The sequence below is a fragment of the Balaenoptera acutorostrata genome, chromosome 7, assembly GCF_949987535.1.
Source record: "Balaenoptera acutorostrata chromosome 7, mBalAcu1.1, whole genome shotgun sequence".
Classification (NCBI taxonomy): Eukaryota; Metazoa; Chordata; class Mammalia; order Artiodactyla; family Balaenopteridae; genus Balaenoptera; species Balaenoptera acutorostrata.
In genome coordinates, this window is record NC_080070.1 from 12,824,183 (window position 1) to 12,842,423 (window position 18,241).

General features: G+C 46.6%; 2 gene segments (V, D, J or C); both read right to left on the reverse strand.

Moving 5' to 3' along the window:
- Positions 1 to 5,797: 5,797 nt before the first annotated feature.
- LOC102999626 (T cell receptor beta variable 5-1-like) lies at positions 5,798 to 12,725 on the reverse strand. The segment is given in 3 exon segments: positions 5,798 to 6,104; positions 6,228 to 6,357; positions 12,609 to 12,725. Coding segments are annotated over 3 exon segments (554 nt in total).
- A 2,003-nt stretch (positions 12,726 to 14,728) lies between these two features.
- LOC102999900 (T cell receptor beta variable 6-9-like) lies at positions 14,729 to 16,294 on the reverse strand. The segment is given in 3 exon segments: positions 14,729 to 14,856; positions 15,873 to 16,160; positions 16,246 to 16,294. Coding segments are annotated over 3 exon segments (465 nt in total).
- Between the last annotated feature and the right edge of the window lie 1,947 nt (positions 16,295 to 18,241).

The window sequence follows — 18,241 nt, forward strand, 5'->3', positions numbered from 1 at the left end:
AAGAAAGAAAAAAATGACTGTCAGTCATAATCAGAAACATTAAAAGGTGAAAACTTGGGAGGCATAGAATTAACAAAAAATGGAAATTCAGAAGTGGGTTTAAATAGGTACTGACTCTGTTAGGCTCCTTTCTGTCACCCCAGTGTCCCGGGCCCTGAATCCCAGACTCCTTACCTGGCCTTCGTGCTTCTCTCCTTCTTTTCTCATCATCAGCTGGACATTTCCACCTGGATGCTTCAACAGCACTTCACATTTGAGGTAGGAAATGCTGATTTTATCAACTCCAACTGAGCCTCCTATTTCTGACCTCGTTCCTGCATTCGCCTGGTCCTATGAATGATCTGGGCAGGAGTGGGCTATGTGTGTGTGTGTTGGGGTGGGGTGGATGGTGGAATTGCCACGTCTTTGTCCCAAAGGCAGTCTGAACTCACAGCTCTGGGCAAGGGATGAAACGGCGCCTCTGGTGTGTACCGATCTAAGTTCAAATCTTCTAGTAATTCTGGAGGTTAAAACAAAAACAGTTCCCTTTGTTAATTCATGAATCTCCATATAGTTTTTGTCCTCAACCCCCTATCGTGGTGCCTCCTGTGTTTCTAAGTCACTTCTAAAATAAATAAATGTTACAGAACCTTACCTTGAGGAGTCAGAACTGTTTTACCTCTAACATTCGGGTGAAAGTCATACAATAAAAACGCGTTGGGGGTTGAACTGATCCTTGGGACTCCTAACAGGCTGCATTATGAGTAATTCATTTCTCATTTTCACTCCTAGGCTAACTCTCAAAACCTGATTGGTGGCTCCCTTCAGAAAAGGAACAAGACTCACGATCCTTTCCAGAAGAAGATGGGATTCCTCCAACCTGATTAAGCAGGAAAATTGACCTATTTCCAGCCCCTGAGAGTCTCTTTGGGCACTGCCTGTTTTATTAGTGTGCCCCATTGAACAGGTAAACTGTGGCCCCCAGCCTCACCACTTCTCTCTTCGTCACCAGCCTTCCCAGGGGAAAGGAGCCGTACAGCTGGTAACTTCCCATTTGAAATAAATTATCCCTTTTCCACCCCCTTAAAAAGCAAAACTGATCAGAACCAGCTTGGAGTTTAGTTAACACTGTGTTCCTCTACATTTCACATGTGTGAAGCGACCACTTAGTTGTCTCTCTCTCCCCCTTTCTCATTTTAATAAAAGCTTCGCACAAAGGTCCCTTCCCTAAATCACATTTGTATCTGTGATGCATCTTGGGATTGGAATAATTTGCCCAAATCTCAGCTTTTCTGGGGCTAAACCCTGATCAGCCATCTCTAGAACTCCTCTTCTGCCAATATCATGATGCTCTTACCTGCAGCGGTGTAGGACACACACGGACCCTCCTACCTGCAGACTGAAAACCCGCAGGCTCCCAGGGCCTAACACACAGATGTAACCAGACTGTCGTTTGTAATCTGGTTCCATCATTTATCAACTCTGAGACCACGCACGAGGCCATTAACCTTCCTGTCTATCCCCATTATGCGATATGAAGCAGCTAATAGAAGCAAGTTAGATCTCTATCTACCGATCTGAAAAAATAAAGTCCAAAGTAGACTAAGAGAAAAAAGTATGCACGTTGCAGTTAATGCGTACAGGTGGCCCCGCTTCTGTAGGGGTATTTGGGTAGACAGGTTTGCAGGAGCATAGAGAAGAAGGTAAGACACACACCCCTAAAGGTGGGATTGGATAGGGGTGTGTTTGGAGAGGGAGGAGGATTATTAACATTTAACATTTTCCTTATAAATTGTTGATGCTTTTTTTATTATAAAACATAGCTTATCACTATATACAGGCATGGAAGCAACCCAAGTGCCCATCAACAGATGAATGGATAAAGAAGATGTGGTATATATATACATATATATATATGCCACATTATATAATGGCCCCTGACCGGTGAGCTGGGTGAGCGGTGAGGTCGATGGTGACTTCAGTTTGTGTTGACTGTGGATTAATGTGGCTTCTACCTCTGCAAGAACAGCCACCACTGGAAGTGGAGGCTCTGACCCCTCATTCTAGAACAAGCCTTGAATAATCCCTTTATTTGAAAAGGAAGGTAAATGAGCACCTCCTAGTGCCTGCATTTTCAAACTCAATAAAAATAAGTTACATTTTCACAGGCTCTAGAAATGCTCATCTTTTACTTCTAATTCAGGTAGCAGTATTGTTGATTCCAGTGTCGGGTGTGGCGTTATTCCAGTGTTCATCAACAGCTCACAGCTTTCTCAAATGGGTGAGGGACGCTGTCCCCAGGGAACATGTTCTAACTCCAGTCTTTCTAAGGTTTGACTCTTTGAAATAAGTAGTCTATTTTTGATCTTCATTGCCTAAGGAGATGAAGCTGCATTAGTCTCTAAAGCACTGATGTGAATCATTCAGGCAAAACCGGGGCTCTGGTCTATCCTTGGGCCATGCTAGGCAATTGTGTATTTGATTATTTCCGCCCAGAAAGACTCACACAATTCTTCAAGGACTAATGCATGGCCTCTCTCTATAAATGGAGCCTTTGCTGTCACAAACAGCATTTCCGAAATGGCCGAGGAGGGAGAGCTGGAAAGGGCACTGCCCTGCATCCTGCCCCACAGGCAGGGTGTGGGCTGAAGCTGGGGTTTGGGGGTGAGAGACCCTCAGCTCTGTGTCTCTGGCGTTGCCCAATGATCCATGGAAGTGGACATCCACGACACGGTTCAGTGTATCAGGCCTCGTGGCCTCTAATTTATCCAAGAGGGATTTGTGCCTGGGGAAGACCTTCCCTCACATAATAGAGAAGCCATTATTGTTTCCTTCTCCATCAACTCTTAATACTAGTTTTTGACTTTCTGTTTCTGATCATTCCGCCAGTGAAGAGATAGCCCATGTTTGGGAGACCCCAAAATCTATGGGCCTTTAAGGGAAGGAGACTGAAGGAAGAGACAAGTTGAGCAAGCTGATGGGAAGACACAAAACTGCAGAAAGCCTTGGGACCCGGTTACACAAGCCCACGGTAGGGATTTCTCCTCTGCTCCCAGGACTCACCTGATCTCAGGAGACAAAGGGATGGAAGGTCCCCATCGATGTAGCCAGACTTCTGGGATAGCCTAGGTGGGAACCAGGTGGTCTTCCAGGATTCATTCATTCCCTAAAGACTGTCCACTGGTACCTGGACAACTACTGTTGGTGTTGGAAATAACACAGGGAACAAAAACATCCATGGCCACTACAATGTGAGATTTATAGAGAGTCAAAGGGGTTTCTGTTAGTCGCACAAATTCATGTAAAATGACAACTGTGCTAAATGTTACTGAATAGTATAAGCTATGAGCCCTTATAACAAGGGGACCTGAGCTGGTAATATCGAGAAGGGATGCTTTTCTAAGAAGGTGATGGTCAAGCTGAGATCCGGAGCAAAGAGAACAGAAGAGGAGAGACCTGTGTTGGCAGAGAGACAGAGACTGGGAGCAGGCAAGCCTTACAGAGGGAGGAGCAGGATGCAGAGGAGGAATGGACTGAACTGAAGCCAGTAGGGTTGAAGCAGAGATGAGGGCTCGGGGGTAGGGGAAGGACAACCAGGAGTGGACACAACATGGATAAAAGCTTATGACTGAAATGAAAGTGGTGTGGGAGAGACAGACTCATAGAAGTCCAGCAGAGAAAAGAATATGGACCTGTGGCGTCAAGGGTGTCTGTTTGTATCCAATTTCAAGCACAGTTTCCTTCCTGCAAGCAGCTGGGTAGGAGGAATTCCTCTGAAAGTCCAGAGGTGTAGTAGCTCTGATGGCAGAGCCGCAGAATAGGGGCCGTGGAAGAGAAGGCTGAGTGCCCTCAAATCGTGATGCTGGCCCAGCTGACACGGACCTCAGAGGACTCCCAGCACAGGACTCGCGGCCTCTGAGGGTCCCCCGCTAGGATGACATTTTTGGCTGCCAGAGAAAGTCGCAGACCCATTGGGAGATTCCTCCTTTGTGCAGGCTGTACTATATCAGCCTGAGCCCCAGTTTCAAGTTCTGTTGATACACATTACCTGAGGACAACAATCACGGACATCTCAATGTCACTTTCTGTCGTGTCCTTGTTATCTTGAGGTCTGCGGAGTGCCAGCATCCATGACATCTGTGATCGAGGGAAGCCGAAACTGGAGACGATGTCAAAGAAGGACCCCAATGATTTAGACATGAGGAAAGGCTTCGTTAGAGCTTGGCGAGCCCAGGGAAGGGCTTTGGAGGACTCGCCTGCCCCAGCTTGTGTGTTGGGGAAACAAGACACGGCTCTCAGCGGTGTCACTGATGAAACCAATCAGTGATGTCACTGTCCTACCAGCCAGTGTCTCCTTCATCTACCCTCTGCCCCTCCCCCACCCTCTACTACCCCTCAAATGACAGCCATAAACCTTCACTCACATGGTCCCTGCTCCTGGCTGCCTTTCTTCTATGGGGCAATAGCCCTACAAGGTCCTATATTTTTGGCCCCCCACCTGTCTCTTCACCATCAGCTCTGCTCTCTCTGTACCAGGCACACCTATCTACATTCAGCTTTTGCCTCGTATGCACCGTGTTCTTTTCCAACCTAGGGATCTTTTTACAGGCTAGTCCTTCTGCACTGAGCTATATCCCTTCCTTACAGTCCCAGATCTCTACTTCATTCCTTACATGAAAATATATTTCAGGTATATTTTATTCTTTCTCATGAAAAGTAAAATTTAAATTTTACTCAAATACATTAAGAAAATTATTTCCAGGTACCTATTTGAGGGAGAATTTGTTTGGTTGAGACACAAAGAAAACTATAATGTCAGTTGCATTAAAGTCTTGTCCATCAAAACACACTGTAAAAAATTGAAAACGTAAGCTACAGACTGAAAAAAGGTGTGAGGGCTGCCTACAAATGATAACGAATCAGTGTGAAATCATATGGTCCTCAGTGTTGCCAAGGAGGAGGCCATAGTAACAACCTTGATGATGTATGAGCTTTCCACTGCTGTCCAGCGGGACACACGAAGGCACGGCCAGGCCTCTGTTCTCACTGACCGGGATGCAGAGGCTAATGGTGGGGCAGCTGGTCTGTGGAGGAAGTGTGGACTTTGTAAACAGACATGTTTGTTTCCCGGTTCTGCTTCTTCTAAACCGTGAGACATTGGGAAAATGATTTAATGTCCCTGAGCTCTTTTACCTGTACAGTGGGCCTAAGAATATTTGATTTGCACGATTGCTGCTTAGCTTTAAAGAGTATGATATGTACACGGGCTTCCCTGGTGGCGCAGTGGTTGAGAATCTGCCTGCCAATTCAGGGGACATGGGTTCGAGCCCTAGTCTGGGAAGATCCCACATGCCGCGAGCAACTAGGCCCATGAGCCACAATTACTGAGCCTGCGCGTCTGGAGCCTGTGCTCCGCAACAAGAGAGGCCGCGATAGTGAGAGGCCAGCGCACTGCGATGAAGAGTGGCCCCCGCTTGCCTCGCACAGAAACGAAGACCCAACACAGCCATAAATAAATAAATAAATAAAATTAAAAAAAAAAAAAGAGTATGATATGTACAAAGAATCTAGCACACGTTAAGGGCTCAGTTGCCCCCCTTCTATTGACTTGGCTGCTGCTGGGAGACATGGAAACATTCAGTGCACACAGGTCAACCTGGGTTCTGTTCGCTGGGAGTGCTCTGGGCTCAGCAGATAACAGGAAGTGGATTTGAAACGGCTGAAAACATCCCTTGCAGGAGGGAAACCTGGGCAGGAGGCTGCACGCTCTCTCAGTGCTCAAGCCAAGGCAGGGAGGTTTGGACAGAACGCGGGTGACTCAGCAGGGCTGTGTTAAGCTGCGGGCACACAGGTGCAGGGCCGAGTCGCTCAGCTCCAAGGAGCTCACGCTCAGCTCTGAGCGAGCGTCGCGGAACTGCTGTGCTGAGAATCGACCCGGGAAGCTTCCTTTTGCTCTCTGCATATTTTCATAAAGCTCAAAGAGGAACTGGGGGCCCTGACCCAGGGCCTGTTGGTACCAAGATACACTGCGGTGCCCAGACACAGGGGAACACCTCAGTGTCACTGTCTGCCTGCTGTTTTGATCAGGTGTCTCGGAGTTTGGGTGACTCCAGCCTCCAACGGGCCTGTGGGAAACACAGACATAAAAGGAGCACCGGAGAGAGCTTGATGGTTATCCCCAAGGGGAGGTGGAGGATTCAGGAGTCGGGAAGCTCAGAAAGGCGATAATGTCTGTTCACAGGACTTACCTGCTTCCAGGAGATAAAGCATCACCCAGGGAACGAGGCTGGAGCCCAGGGCACGCGGGGTGGGCAGCGAGCACCTCGCGCTCACCTTCTGGTTCTCCTGGGTAAGAGCTGAGCTCCGGCTTCGCTCTCCCTGATTGGAGGATTACCCTGTGATGGCCCCTCCCTGTTGTCCTCCCCCTGCAGGCTTCCCGAGGTCCTGCGCTCCTCATCTCTGTGATGCTGGGCTCAAACCAAGCTTTGTCTTGATATGTTCCTTTCCCGAGCAGCATTCCCAGCCCTCACCCTGAGCAGCCAGTGATGCAGAGACACCAAGATTTAGTCCATCTGACTGGGTCCGAAGGGGGCCTGGGTTGTCTATAAATTCTTGGGAGTGAAGATTCTCCAGAAACAAGTTTCTGCATTTATGGGCTCGTGGCACAAACCTAGTCAACTTGGGGTTTACTGCCCTCAAGCCCATCTTCAGTGTAGCATTCTGGAGAGTTTCTGTTTATCCCTCCAGACTCACCTTGCCCTGTGAGGCTGACCTTTACAGATTATAGTAACTGGGCTTCCTCTAGATTGAGTTTTGTTTATGGGACATAATGGCAGGCGAGTGAAGGGAGACAGGGCACCACTGTCATGGTTTATGATAAATATGTACCCTTTGGCTTCCTTCTCCCCATTACATTTCATCCTAGCTACTCTTTCTTACCAAAGGCTGCAGCACCTGGAAGGCAGCTGGTTCCCTAAATTACAGCAGCCAACTGCCCAGGGAACCACTCCCCCACTCCTTTCAGGCCAATGGGGATAAGAGCCACCCATTTATGCTGTCCTAGGACCCTTCTCTTCCCTTACCAGTCTCCCTAAACCCTGTCTCACCTTTATAAATAGGCTCTTCATTGGTCCTCCTCAACCCTCCCAGCACCCTGCGGAGTAGACAGTAGATGTAGCCAGGGAAAAAAGGAAAAACGAACTTGGAAAATGCATTGGGCCTTTTTAAAAAGTAACAAAAGTCCTAACATTCTGCAGTTAGCAGTAACAGAAGTTCTAACTGTCTGCAATTAGCAGTGACAAAAGTTCCAACATTCTGCAATTAGTACTGCTGAGACAGTCAGCAGAAGCAGAGAGAAATATGCAATGTGAAAATAAATAGTATGACTTGGGAACATAGAATCTGAAGAGGACCCAGGGAAGTATGACTCCCTTCCTCAGCTACTCCTACCCAGGGAAGTCTACAGCAGGGTGTGTTTCTTCACATACGCAGTGAAGAACTTGGGGCTCCACGCAGATCCCTCCTCAGGACACTCTCTCTGATCCCCCTCAGTGGGCACTGCCCTCCACTGCAGGGATCACCTTTGATTTAAGAGGCAAGAAGGGAAGAAGAGGGCAAATTTTACAGGGAGTGGGAAGTGTTTGAAATATTTGAGATAATGTTCTGTTGAGTGAGAGAGTGAGCTAATTGGAATCTCAAAACAGAGAAGTAAAGGCAGGTAAGGTTAGTGACTCGATTTATCATGCTAGATACCAGTTTGTGCAGGTGTGATTTATTCTGACAGCTCTCAGCTGCTGCCCTGAAAAAGAGAGATCAATGCATTCACTAAGGTTTGGGTTTCTGCAATGTGAGGGCAACCTAAGAAGATCATGGTAAAAGAATGAATATTTGCAAGATAGGGTTAAAAGAATGTGTTATAACATCATCAATTCTACTCTATCAGGAGGTGATGAAAATATGGAAGGACCCTAAGGAATAGGAAGAAAGAAAGAATAGTTACCAATGGATAGGAGATCCCAGTAATGTCAAAGAACAGGTGTGGGAGGATAGAAAGCTGTGGGCAGAGTGGGATGATTAACTCATGAATTTGGGTCCTTTCCAGCTGATGGCAAGGAACAAGGGATGATGTTATTAAAGTGAAGAAGTGGAGCAAGAAATAGAAAGAAAAGGCTCATAACTTTGGGGTAGGCAAAGAGCACCAAGTGTAAAAGAAAAAACTGTTAAGTTAGACTTTATAAAAATTTAAATCTTCAATTAACCAAAGTCAACATTAAAAAAGTGAAAAGGCAAGCCACTGTGGGAGAAGACCAACTCAGGCTATTTAATGGTCAAAAGACTCCTATCTAGAATATTAAAATTTCCCTTACAAATCAATAATATAAAGACAACCTGATTTTTAAAGATGGACAAATTCAAAAGCAGGCACCTTACAAGAGGAGATAGGAAGATATGAAAAAAGTAAATATCATTACTGATCAGTGAAGTGTAAATGAGACACCACTACAAACCCAATAGAATGGCTAACAATAAAAAGAACACCAAATGTTGGTGTGAACGGGGTGCCAAGGGAACCCCCACCCCTTGGTGTTGTAAATTGGTACAGCCACTTTGGAAAACTATTCAACTGCTTCTAATAAAGTCAAATATGCCTCTACCCTATGAATCAATAGTTCTACTCATGTTTATACCTAAGAGAAGTGAATGCTTTTATGCACAAAGACTTGTACAAGAATATTCAGAGCAGGCTTCCCTGGTGGCGCAGTGGTTGAGAATCTGCCTGCCAAAGCAGGGGACACGGGTTCGAGCCCTGGTCTGGGAAGATCCCACATGCCGCGGAGCAACTGGGCCCGTGAGCCACAACTACTGAGCCTGCGCGTCTGGAGCCTGTGCTCCGCAACGGGAGGGGCCGCGATAGTGAGAGGCCCGCGCACCGCGATGAAGAGTGGCCCCCGCTTGCCGCAACTAGAGAAAGCCCTCGCACAGAAACGAAGACCCAACACAGCCATAAATAAATAAATAAATAAATAATTAAAGTGCAAAAAAAAAAAAAAAGAATATTCAGAGCAGTTTTATTCATAATAGTTGAAAACTGGAGCAACCTAGTCATCCATCTATAGGAGGATGGATAAACAAATTGTAATATACAATGGAATACTACTCAGTATTACAAAGAAAAAAGTACTGATAAACACAACGATATGAGTACATTTCAGAAATAATAATTTTGAGAACAAGAAGTCAATAAAACAGAGTATTTCCTATGTGGTTCCACTTATATGAAGTTCAAGAATAGACAAAACTATAGTCATAAAAGTCAGAGAAGTGGTTAGCTCTGGGGAGTAAACTGATTAGGAAGAGGCATGAGGAAATTTTCTTGGGTGGTGGAAATGTTCTTTATCTTGACTTCGGTCATGGTTGCACTGGTGTAAGACTTTGTCAAAATTTACCAAGCAATACATGTATTAATTTGAGCATTTTTCTCCCTATTTACACCTTAAATAAAGTATGACTAAAACATAAATAAACAATTACACAGGAGATGGGAGTCACATACAATTTCATTGCTTGTATTCCACGTAGTACACCTTAGAAACTAATCACACACAAATAAGACAGGAACAATTCCATGCATAAAATATTGAGAACATGAGAAGTTCTCAGTGACTGAAGTATACAACATCCAAATTTGACCTCAAAATAAGCTGGACTGACAAGTTTGCTCAGAAATAGCAGAGGATCAATGGCTGAAGGAAAGCTGTAGCCAAACAAAAACTTCAACAACAACAAAAAATCCTCAAAGTCTGTTGAAATCATTCCAAGCATCCTGAACTGCTGTAAATGCCATAATTTGGCAAAATTGGTCATTCGTCAGTTTCACCATTTAGACTTTCAGCAGGTTGGCCAATTAGTGAGTTGAGTTTTTGCCCAGCAAGCAGCCAGCTCCCTTGTCTGCAAGCAGGTCCTGGGTCAGCCAGCGCTCCCCCAACCCAGGGTGTACATAGCACAGCAGGTCAAGGGGTGAGCAGCACATGGGGTTTGCCCTTCCCGTGAAGCCCAACTGTGGACCCCCAGACTTGGACTTACTGGATCCCACGTGAAGAAACCCTGCTCTTGTGTGTGGACTTCCACCTGTAAGAAGCCGAGGAGGGATACAGGCTGGGGGGGAGAATAAATTGTTGCCAATATCACTTTGTAATATTTTGCAAGAAAAAAAAAATCGAAAAGCTCATAGATTTTAATCCAAGCCAAAGGGTTGATAAAAATGAGGTTCTTTCTTAATTTACAAATTGCCTAAAAGATGGGAATCATACAATTTTATGCATGTAGTTCAACTTAGAAATGAATCACACACAAATAAGAGAAAATGAGAACAGTCACAGGCATAAAATATTGAGAACGTGAGAAGTTCTCAGTGACCTCAAAAGACCTCATAACCTCAGAAGATGCAAAATACTGCCCTATGCCCACAGGAGAGACTTAGTTTGTCATCTTTTTTTGGATAATTCTACAGTTGATCATCTCAGGGTTTAATGCTGCTGTTTGATGCATCTACTAACATTTCCCCTAAGTGGTTTGTTTACTTATGTGTTTCATAATTTGTTATTGAGAATTGTTTTTCTCCAAAGAATTCTTGCTTGGTATTCAATGAGCCCCAGGCAACTTTGTGTAACAGTTTCAAGCTTGGAGAGCCCCAGATCACTCAGGGAATTTAAAGCAGCACGGCTGCTTTCCACTTAGTTCTGCACTGAAAAAGAAAGTGAAATATAAATTTCATGTTAGATGCTGCCGTTCCTCTGCTTTATTCAATTACCAGAATATTCTGAATTGAGTGACGTAACACTAAGTGCTATTTGCATTTACTTTTTCTACCATTTTTAAATTGAAGTATAATTAATTTACAATGTTGTGTTAGCTTCAAGTGTTCAGCAAAATGATTCAGTTATATATGCATACATATAATCTTTTTCAGATTCTTTTCCATTATAGGTTATTACAAGCCATGGCATATAGTTCCGTGTGCTATACAGTAGGTCCTTGTTGTTTGTCTATTTTATACATAGTCGTGTGTATCTGTTAATCCCAAACTCCTAATTTATCTCACCTCCCCCCCAACCCTCCTATCCCCTCTGGTAACCATAAGTTTGTTTTCCATGTCTGTGAGTCTATTTCTGTTTTGTAAATAAGTTCATTTATATCCTTTTTTAGATTCCATGTATAAGTGATGTCATATGATATTTGTCTTTCTCTGACTTCACTTTGTATAATAATCTCTGGGTCCATCTATATTGCTGCAAATGACATCATTTCATTTTTTTTAATGGCTGAGTAATATTCCATTGTGTATATGCACCACATCTTCTTTATCCATTCAGCTGTCGGTGGACATTTAGGTTGCTTCCATGTCTTGGCTATTGTAAATAGTGCTGCAGTGAACACTGGGGTCATGTGTCTTTTCAAATTAGAGCGCACACACACACACACACAGACACCCCTTACGCTGATGGACCTCAGTTCACACTAGTCTGGGGAGAGCTTCAGAATGAGCAGTTTTTCTCCCCTGGTGAGACGTGGCCTCAGGAAGAAGTGTCCGCCTCACGCCTGCGGCTGAGGTTTTTGTGCGGAGAGCAGCTGACCGTGCCGTGCTGTGGATTCACTGCTGGCACAGAGGTACAAGGAGGTCTGGTTGATGCTGGCCGACTCCAGGGTCAGGGGGAAATGTTCATTCTTGTTTCAGGAGACAGTGTACCCTTCCGTGACGTCCCCTTCGCCAGTGCTGCCGACGTCATTTGAATAATGGATCAGCCTTGGCCCCTGTCCCGGATCTTGCCGATACCAGAACATTCCCAAATGGTTCATATGCTGAGAACATTCCAGGACCATCTTGTTTCCTGCTCGTATAATATGGTATCTTGGCTTCTGGGTGACTGCTGCATTCACGGGACCTGTTGAAGAGGCAGACACACAGTAAAGATGAGGCTCAATGAGTAACCTGGATCTGCAAAGGAAAGGGAAAGCCTTGGAGCTGGGACTCTGCAAACCCACAGCAGAGGTTTCAGCCGAGTTCCGAACTCACCTGCCACCAGCAGACAAAGAATCACACAAAACAGGTTGGGGCTCATGGCAGGGTGAGGGCGAGAAGAGGGTCGTCCCCACTAAATGCTCTGATCCACAGGCCTGAGAGAGGGAGCTGGGGGGCTCTTCTTCAATGGCCAGGTGGGTCTGCCTGGGACGTCACTCCCCTACCCCTGCAGATTCTCCCGGCCCCGGGAGGATCCCCTGTGACTTGGCTCAGATGAGGTCAGTGTCTTCTCTCCTACACGTTGCTTAGCATGCCTGCAGCGGAGATGGAGTGGGGCTGCGATGCACTGACTTTTGAGTGCACTCCACCCCCTGGGTTTCCCAGATTCCTCTGACACAGTTACTCCTTGTCTGCACCTGCCCCCGACATCAAGGCTGCTTCGCCCAAATCCTTCAACTGTGGATCTCATTACAGTTTAGAGGGACCTCCCACTTCTTCCATAGCTGTAGGTAGTTTGGCAATAACGGAAAACTTCTTCAACAGCTGTCGAGTAGTGGATCCACGCCTAAGTTTTTCTTAACCCTTTTCCTCCCAGGCTGCCCTCCCAGACTCTGCCCAGAGCCCCGTAGATCTCGGTGGCGTCATAGTGCCATCTTGTGGCCAATACCTGAAGTTTCATCACTGTTTCTTCTGCACTGGCCCAAGGGGTGCTGGGAAGTGTCTGCATGATCACCTTTTGTACTCAACTTCCTTCAACCCTAGTCCCAACACCAGTTCTAACCCAAACTATTCCTTTGATTTATCATGCTTAATAGGCCACCCTCATTCTGCTTAACCACTATCACATAATCTGGCAGTTATAGGCCAACTGAGTTCTTCCCCCTTAAAATTATCTTCTGAAAGGGAGAGGGATAGAATGGGAGAAATTAAAGGAACTAATGTTTAGTTAAACTAATGTTTACTTTAAACTAATGTTTAAAGTAGGAAGAAAAACACAGACGTGAAGTGTAAGGAGGTTCTTTTACCTTCATTACAAAAGATAAACAAAAATGCTGAAGAAAATAAAAGACAATCAATGTTAACTCCAAAATATAGATTAGCAAAGGACTGGGAAGATAATGAAATTACCTTCAAGATGGGGTCAAATGTGTACGAATAAAAAGTAAAATTGGAATGTAAGAAAAATAAGAACATCTTACAAGGCACTAAGCAATCACGGAGGAAACAGTATCTGATGGGGAAATAAGGATGGATGGAATTAAGACCAGCAAGGGACAGTCTCCACTAAATGAAAACTTGTACAATGTGCATCTGCTGATTTGAGCAGCAGGGAGGGAAGAGATGATTCTGGAAGAAGCAGAGGAGTTAGGAGATGTGAAAACATCGGTACAAAATAGTATTATAAGGAAGCTGAATCTGCCACGTTCATGTGGCAAAAATGGGGAAAAAAATGGAAAAAAAATTGAAGATGAAGTCTAGAAAGGGAGTCCTTGGAATGGGATTCCAAGAGCAGGGAATTCCCATGTGTGCCCTGGCTTTCCTCACTCCCCAGAGGCACAGGGCAACAGAGCAAGGGGAGCTTTGCTGATGCCACAATTAAAGACCAGCAAAATTCCCTCCCATGGATGCTCAGTCCCTGGGGAAAGAAATTTGGTGTCCTGAGCCACTACAATTTCTGATAAGTGGATTTGGGGCACCTGTCACTCCCCTTACCTGCTATGCAAGGCTCAGGGAGCCTCTACCATGGCCATGACATTCAATCCCAGTCTCGGAGCTGGGTTATCTCTTAGGACTCCCAGAAGACATGATCCATAATCATATCCACTCTGACCTTAGATTTCATACATTCAGACTGCAGCTTCGCCCACAGATGGATGGAAGATGTTATTTACAATATAGGTTTTATACTTATAACGAATATCTATAACAATATATAATGTACCAAATACATAAAAGAGAATTAGAAAATAAGGTAAAGATTTCGGGGAAATTATTTCAAATCGAAAGGCTAGGGCATGAAATAAAACAGTCTCTCGAGAACAGATTTACTCAGGGAATCGAGATGAAACTGGAGCGGTTGTAAAAGTATGCTCTCGTGTAACTGCCAGGACAGGAGCAGTGAAAACATGAAAACAAAATAAAGTGGGCTGCTGAAATGAGGCAGAGGAAATGAAGTCTTGTTGTTTTCAACGTTGTGTTTGTCAATTAACTGGCACAAAAGTAGTAAGGATTTTACTTAAAACAGGAAGAGAAGTCTTGATGCTGTGTTGTGGAAAACTTCCAGTGTGACAGGGACAGAAGAGGCTTTAGAAGAAAGAATATGCCCCAGGAGGTAGTTGAAAACTTTCCAGATGCCAACCACAAGCGCAGAGGAGATTCTGCTCACTGCACAGACAGGCAGCCAAAGCCACGCATTTGGGCAGCCCCCTGAAGGTCCCATGATAGACTGTTATGTCCGGGACTTTGGGTCCTTGCCTTGGAGCACTGAGCTGGCCCTGGGACTCCTAGAACACAGGAGCCATAATGATTTCTATCCACCAACATTTACAGCCGCAGTATTTCAGGAGTTAACCTGTGGTCTCTTTCTATCCAAAGAACAGCTGATGTCCAAATCAACCTCTTTTTTTTTTGGTGAATGGAAAGCAAAAAAACAGCCTATTTAAGGTCTGTAGGAACCGCAAGGAGAGAGAAGGATGAGGTGAAAAAGAAGGAAGCGACTGTGTGACACTGTTAGATTAAGCTGCTGGCACAGAGACACACGGCCGAGTCCCCGGGCTCCGCTGGCTGGATCTTCAGATGCGAGTACGAGCCCTCAGGCCTCTCAGCAGAGAACCGATCGTTAGGCATCCCCGATGCCCCTGGTGCATCCTTGTTTTGAAAGTAAATCAAAAGCTCTGGGCCCTGCCCCAGTGTCTGTTAGTCCAATAAAGGGAAACATGACCAGAAATTGGGTCACACCTGAGAACTACAGCCTGGCCCGTCCCTGTGACCCTGTGCCTGGGGGACTGGGACAGTCCAGCTCCTGTGTGACCTGTGGGGACCGACGTTGGGGACAGTAAGGAAGAACATACTTGTAATCATCACACACACACACAGAAGACGGAGGCCCGCTTGCGAGTAGGAAGGAGGCGTAATCCGCAGTAACAAGGGGAAAGTTCATAGTCCGGACCTGGAAAAGCTCAAACAGAGACACCCCGACCGTGTTCACAATTCTCCTGGGAAACGGGTGTGCACAGAATTGCCTGACCACCCAGCGGGACCTTGAACGGGAACATGGGCAGGAGTTAATCACCACAGAAGGAACGGTCTGCGTCCAGTGCAGAGGAAATAGCTTCTGACGTCTCTGAGATGGGCAGGGACATGACCCAGATGAGGGGGCAGCAGCGTGGCTGGAGTAGAGAGGGCTGGAAATCTGAGATCAGGGAGGTGGGAGGGACCTGCCCCACCAGGGAAAGGCAGGAAAGAGCAGAGAGCACGTAAGGGCCGGTCTGGGGAGAACCTTCCAGAGAAACAGAAATGAGGTGCCTGGGGAGAGACAAGAGGATCTGGATGTGTGTGATTTACCAACAACGTCCCCTCCTGCAGGTCTCAGACTCAGGCTGAGGGCCAGGGGTCAGAGCTGGGGAAGCATGTTTCTGCTCACAGGGCAGCTGCAGAGGAAAGACAGAGAGTGATGGTGGACACACGTCTGCAAGGCCATGCAGTCAGGTCTGGGCCGGCCGAGACCACACACTGAGGGTCGCACTGCAGGCACCTGGCACCCGGGGCTCCAGGTGCCAGGAGCCTGCAAGGGGCTCTGCTGAGTCCCGGGGTGCAGGGCCTCCCCTGCCTTTTTGTGCAGAGAAGAGTTGGCCGTGCAGAGCCGTGGAGTAACTGCTGGCGCAGAGGTACACAGACGTCTGGGAGGGGGTGGCAGACGCCAGCGTGAGAGGGAAGTCCTCGAGGTTTGATCTGGAGACGCTGTACCCGTCGGGGACATCTCCTTTGTTGGCGGTGCCAGTGGCAGACGAGTAATAGATCAGCCTCAGCCCATGTCCCAGGTCCTGTCGGTACCAGCACGTATAGTAGTGGTCCAGATCCTGGGCACATTTCAGGGTCACGCTCTGTCCTGTCCTCAGGACCCGGAATTTGGGGTCCTGAGTGACACCAGCATTGCCTGGACCTGTGGAGAAGGAGAAGCTGATGCTGCAGACACATGGGACACGCTTGGTGCCAGGACCCTGAAAGGGACCCTGCCTGGGACTCACCTGCCTGCAGAAGACCGAAGGCCACACAGCACAGGAGGCTGGTGCCCATGGCGGGGGGGGCACGCAGAGGGGTCTTCTGTGTGTTGATGAGAGGGGAGCGGGGCTCTCCAGGGAGTCATTCTGAGGTGTCACTGTCCCTGCCAGGCCCCAGAGCCAACCCGTCACAGGGGGCCACGCCCCTTCCCCCCGAGGCTGAAATCAAACATGAACCTCCGGCGAACAGCTCAGAACAGGAAGGTCGCGGCCTCTGAATGGATGCCTGTCTTACACGTTCTGTTAACTTTTCTGTAAAACACTTTGCAACTTTATGTGCATTTTATCCCAGAGATAATTCTTCATTAGTACGTGTATTGGTTTCATTTATCTAATCTAGTTTTGAATTTCGGGGAAAATCCTTATGGCTTCCGGCTGCCCTTTATGACTCATGCATCCCAAATACTCTTCAAGTGTCTGTTTCTACTTTGTTTCATTGATCACGGTCCTGGCCCTGTCCTTCCACCTACAATGTGTCTTCTGGTATCTGGTTTCCCAACCTCGGGCTCATCAACATTTGAGGAATCGTTTGGCTCTATTTCTTGTCAATTCACCGACAGGGGCAGCTGGCAAATGCAGCTGCAGCTCCTTGATGTTCACCTGGGCACGTGCTTCCTGTGTCCGGAGGGGGACGTCTAGCAGCGGCAGAACCGCATCACGCCTGTGACCGACCTTCCTCTGCGGAGTGATGGTTGCCCGGCACCGCGGATGACATGTTAGCACAAAGGAATACAGACGCAGGAGGGACGGGGTGAGAGGCGGCAGACTCCAGGGTAAATGAAGGATGCTCTGTTTTTACCTGAGACATCCATTCCATGGGGAATACCTCCTGGTGTAGCATGGCTGCCGTTAATTGAGTCACAAATATCACAGAGCCCCAAACTGTATCTTGTTGCACGTAACCCCACACTGAGAAGGATCCCGTACTTGCTGCAATGTTCTGCTGCCGTGATATTCACTCTAAATAAGTTTTGAATCACGGGGCCTGCAAATTATGTAGCTGGTCCTGAGTACATGATTTTGGACCTGTGGGTACTTCCTGATGTGCTGGTTTCCCTTGAGCATGACCACATGTCTGGGGTCTTGGTGACTCGGCATTCCTGGGGTCTGGGAGAGAAAGACACAGAAACTAAAGTCAGAAGCAAAGAAGGATCCTGATGTAACTACAACAAGAAGCCTTGATTTGGGGCCTGGCAAGCCCCGGAGTGGTTCCACATCTGTGCTCAGACTTCCCTAGTCCAGGAGACAGAAGGACACACAGCACGGGAGACCAGTGCACAGGCAAGGCCAGAACAGAAAGGGGGACTTTCCAGCTCGAGGCCTGTGTCTTGGATACTGGGGATAAAAGCCAAGGGAACCCTCCTCCTGACATGAAACGATCTCTCACCGAAATTGCTACTGCCTGTTGTCTGCACAGCCCAGCACACAGTGTGTGAACATGAAGCCTTGCTCTGTGTGTGTCTCATGGGATCTCAAAATAATTTCCTGGGAGATGATGACTTCTTATCAAAATATCATTATAAAATGATTTCTGGGAATGGGTGCTGAGAAAAGAAATTTCTAAAAGTGAATAAATAAATTTTATAAAAACAGCCTGTACCACCTGGCAAGACGTTTTGATGGTCATTTTATCAAACTTTCCATCCCCAGCGAGGTTTGTCCCTGAAGTGGATATTGTGTATCACATGATTTCAAGCACTTTTTTAAACCGTAACAGTTTCCAGGAGCACCTAAGTGTCTTAAATATTTAGCTCTGTGCTAAAGAGGAATTGTTTCAATGGTTAGAGACCTTAAATTTTCACTAAAAAGATGCCTGAGCAAAACGAATCTATAGCAACAGATATCATTTGTTTGGTTTTCAGTGATGGGCAGGGGCTTGGGAAAAGGGCATGAAGGAACTTTCTGGGAGATGGAAATGTTTCTATATCTTAATAGGGTAGATATTACATGGGTATATATGTAT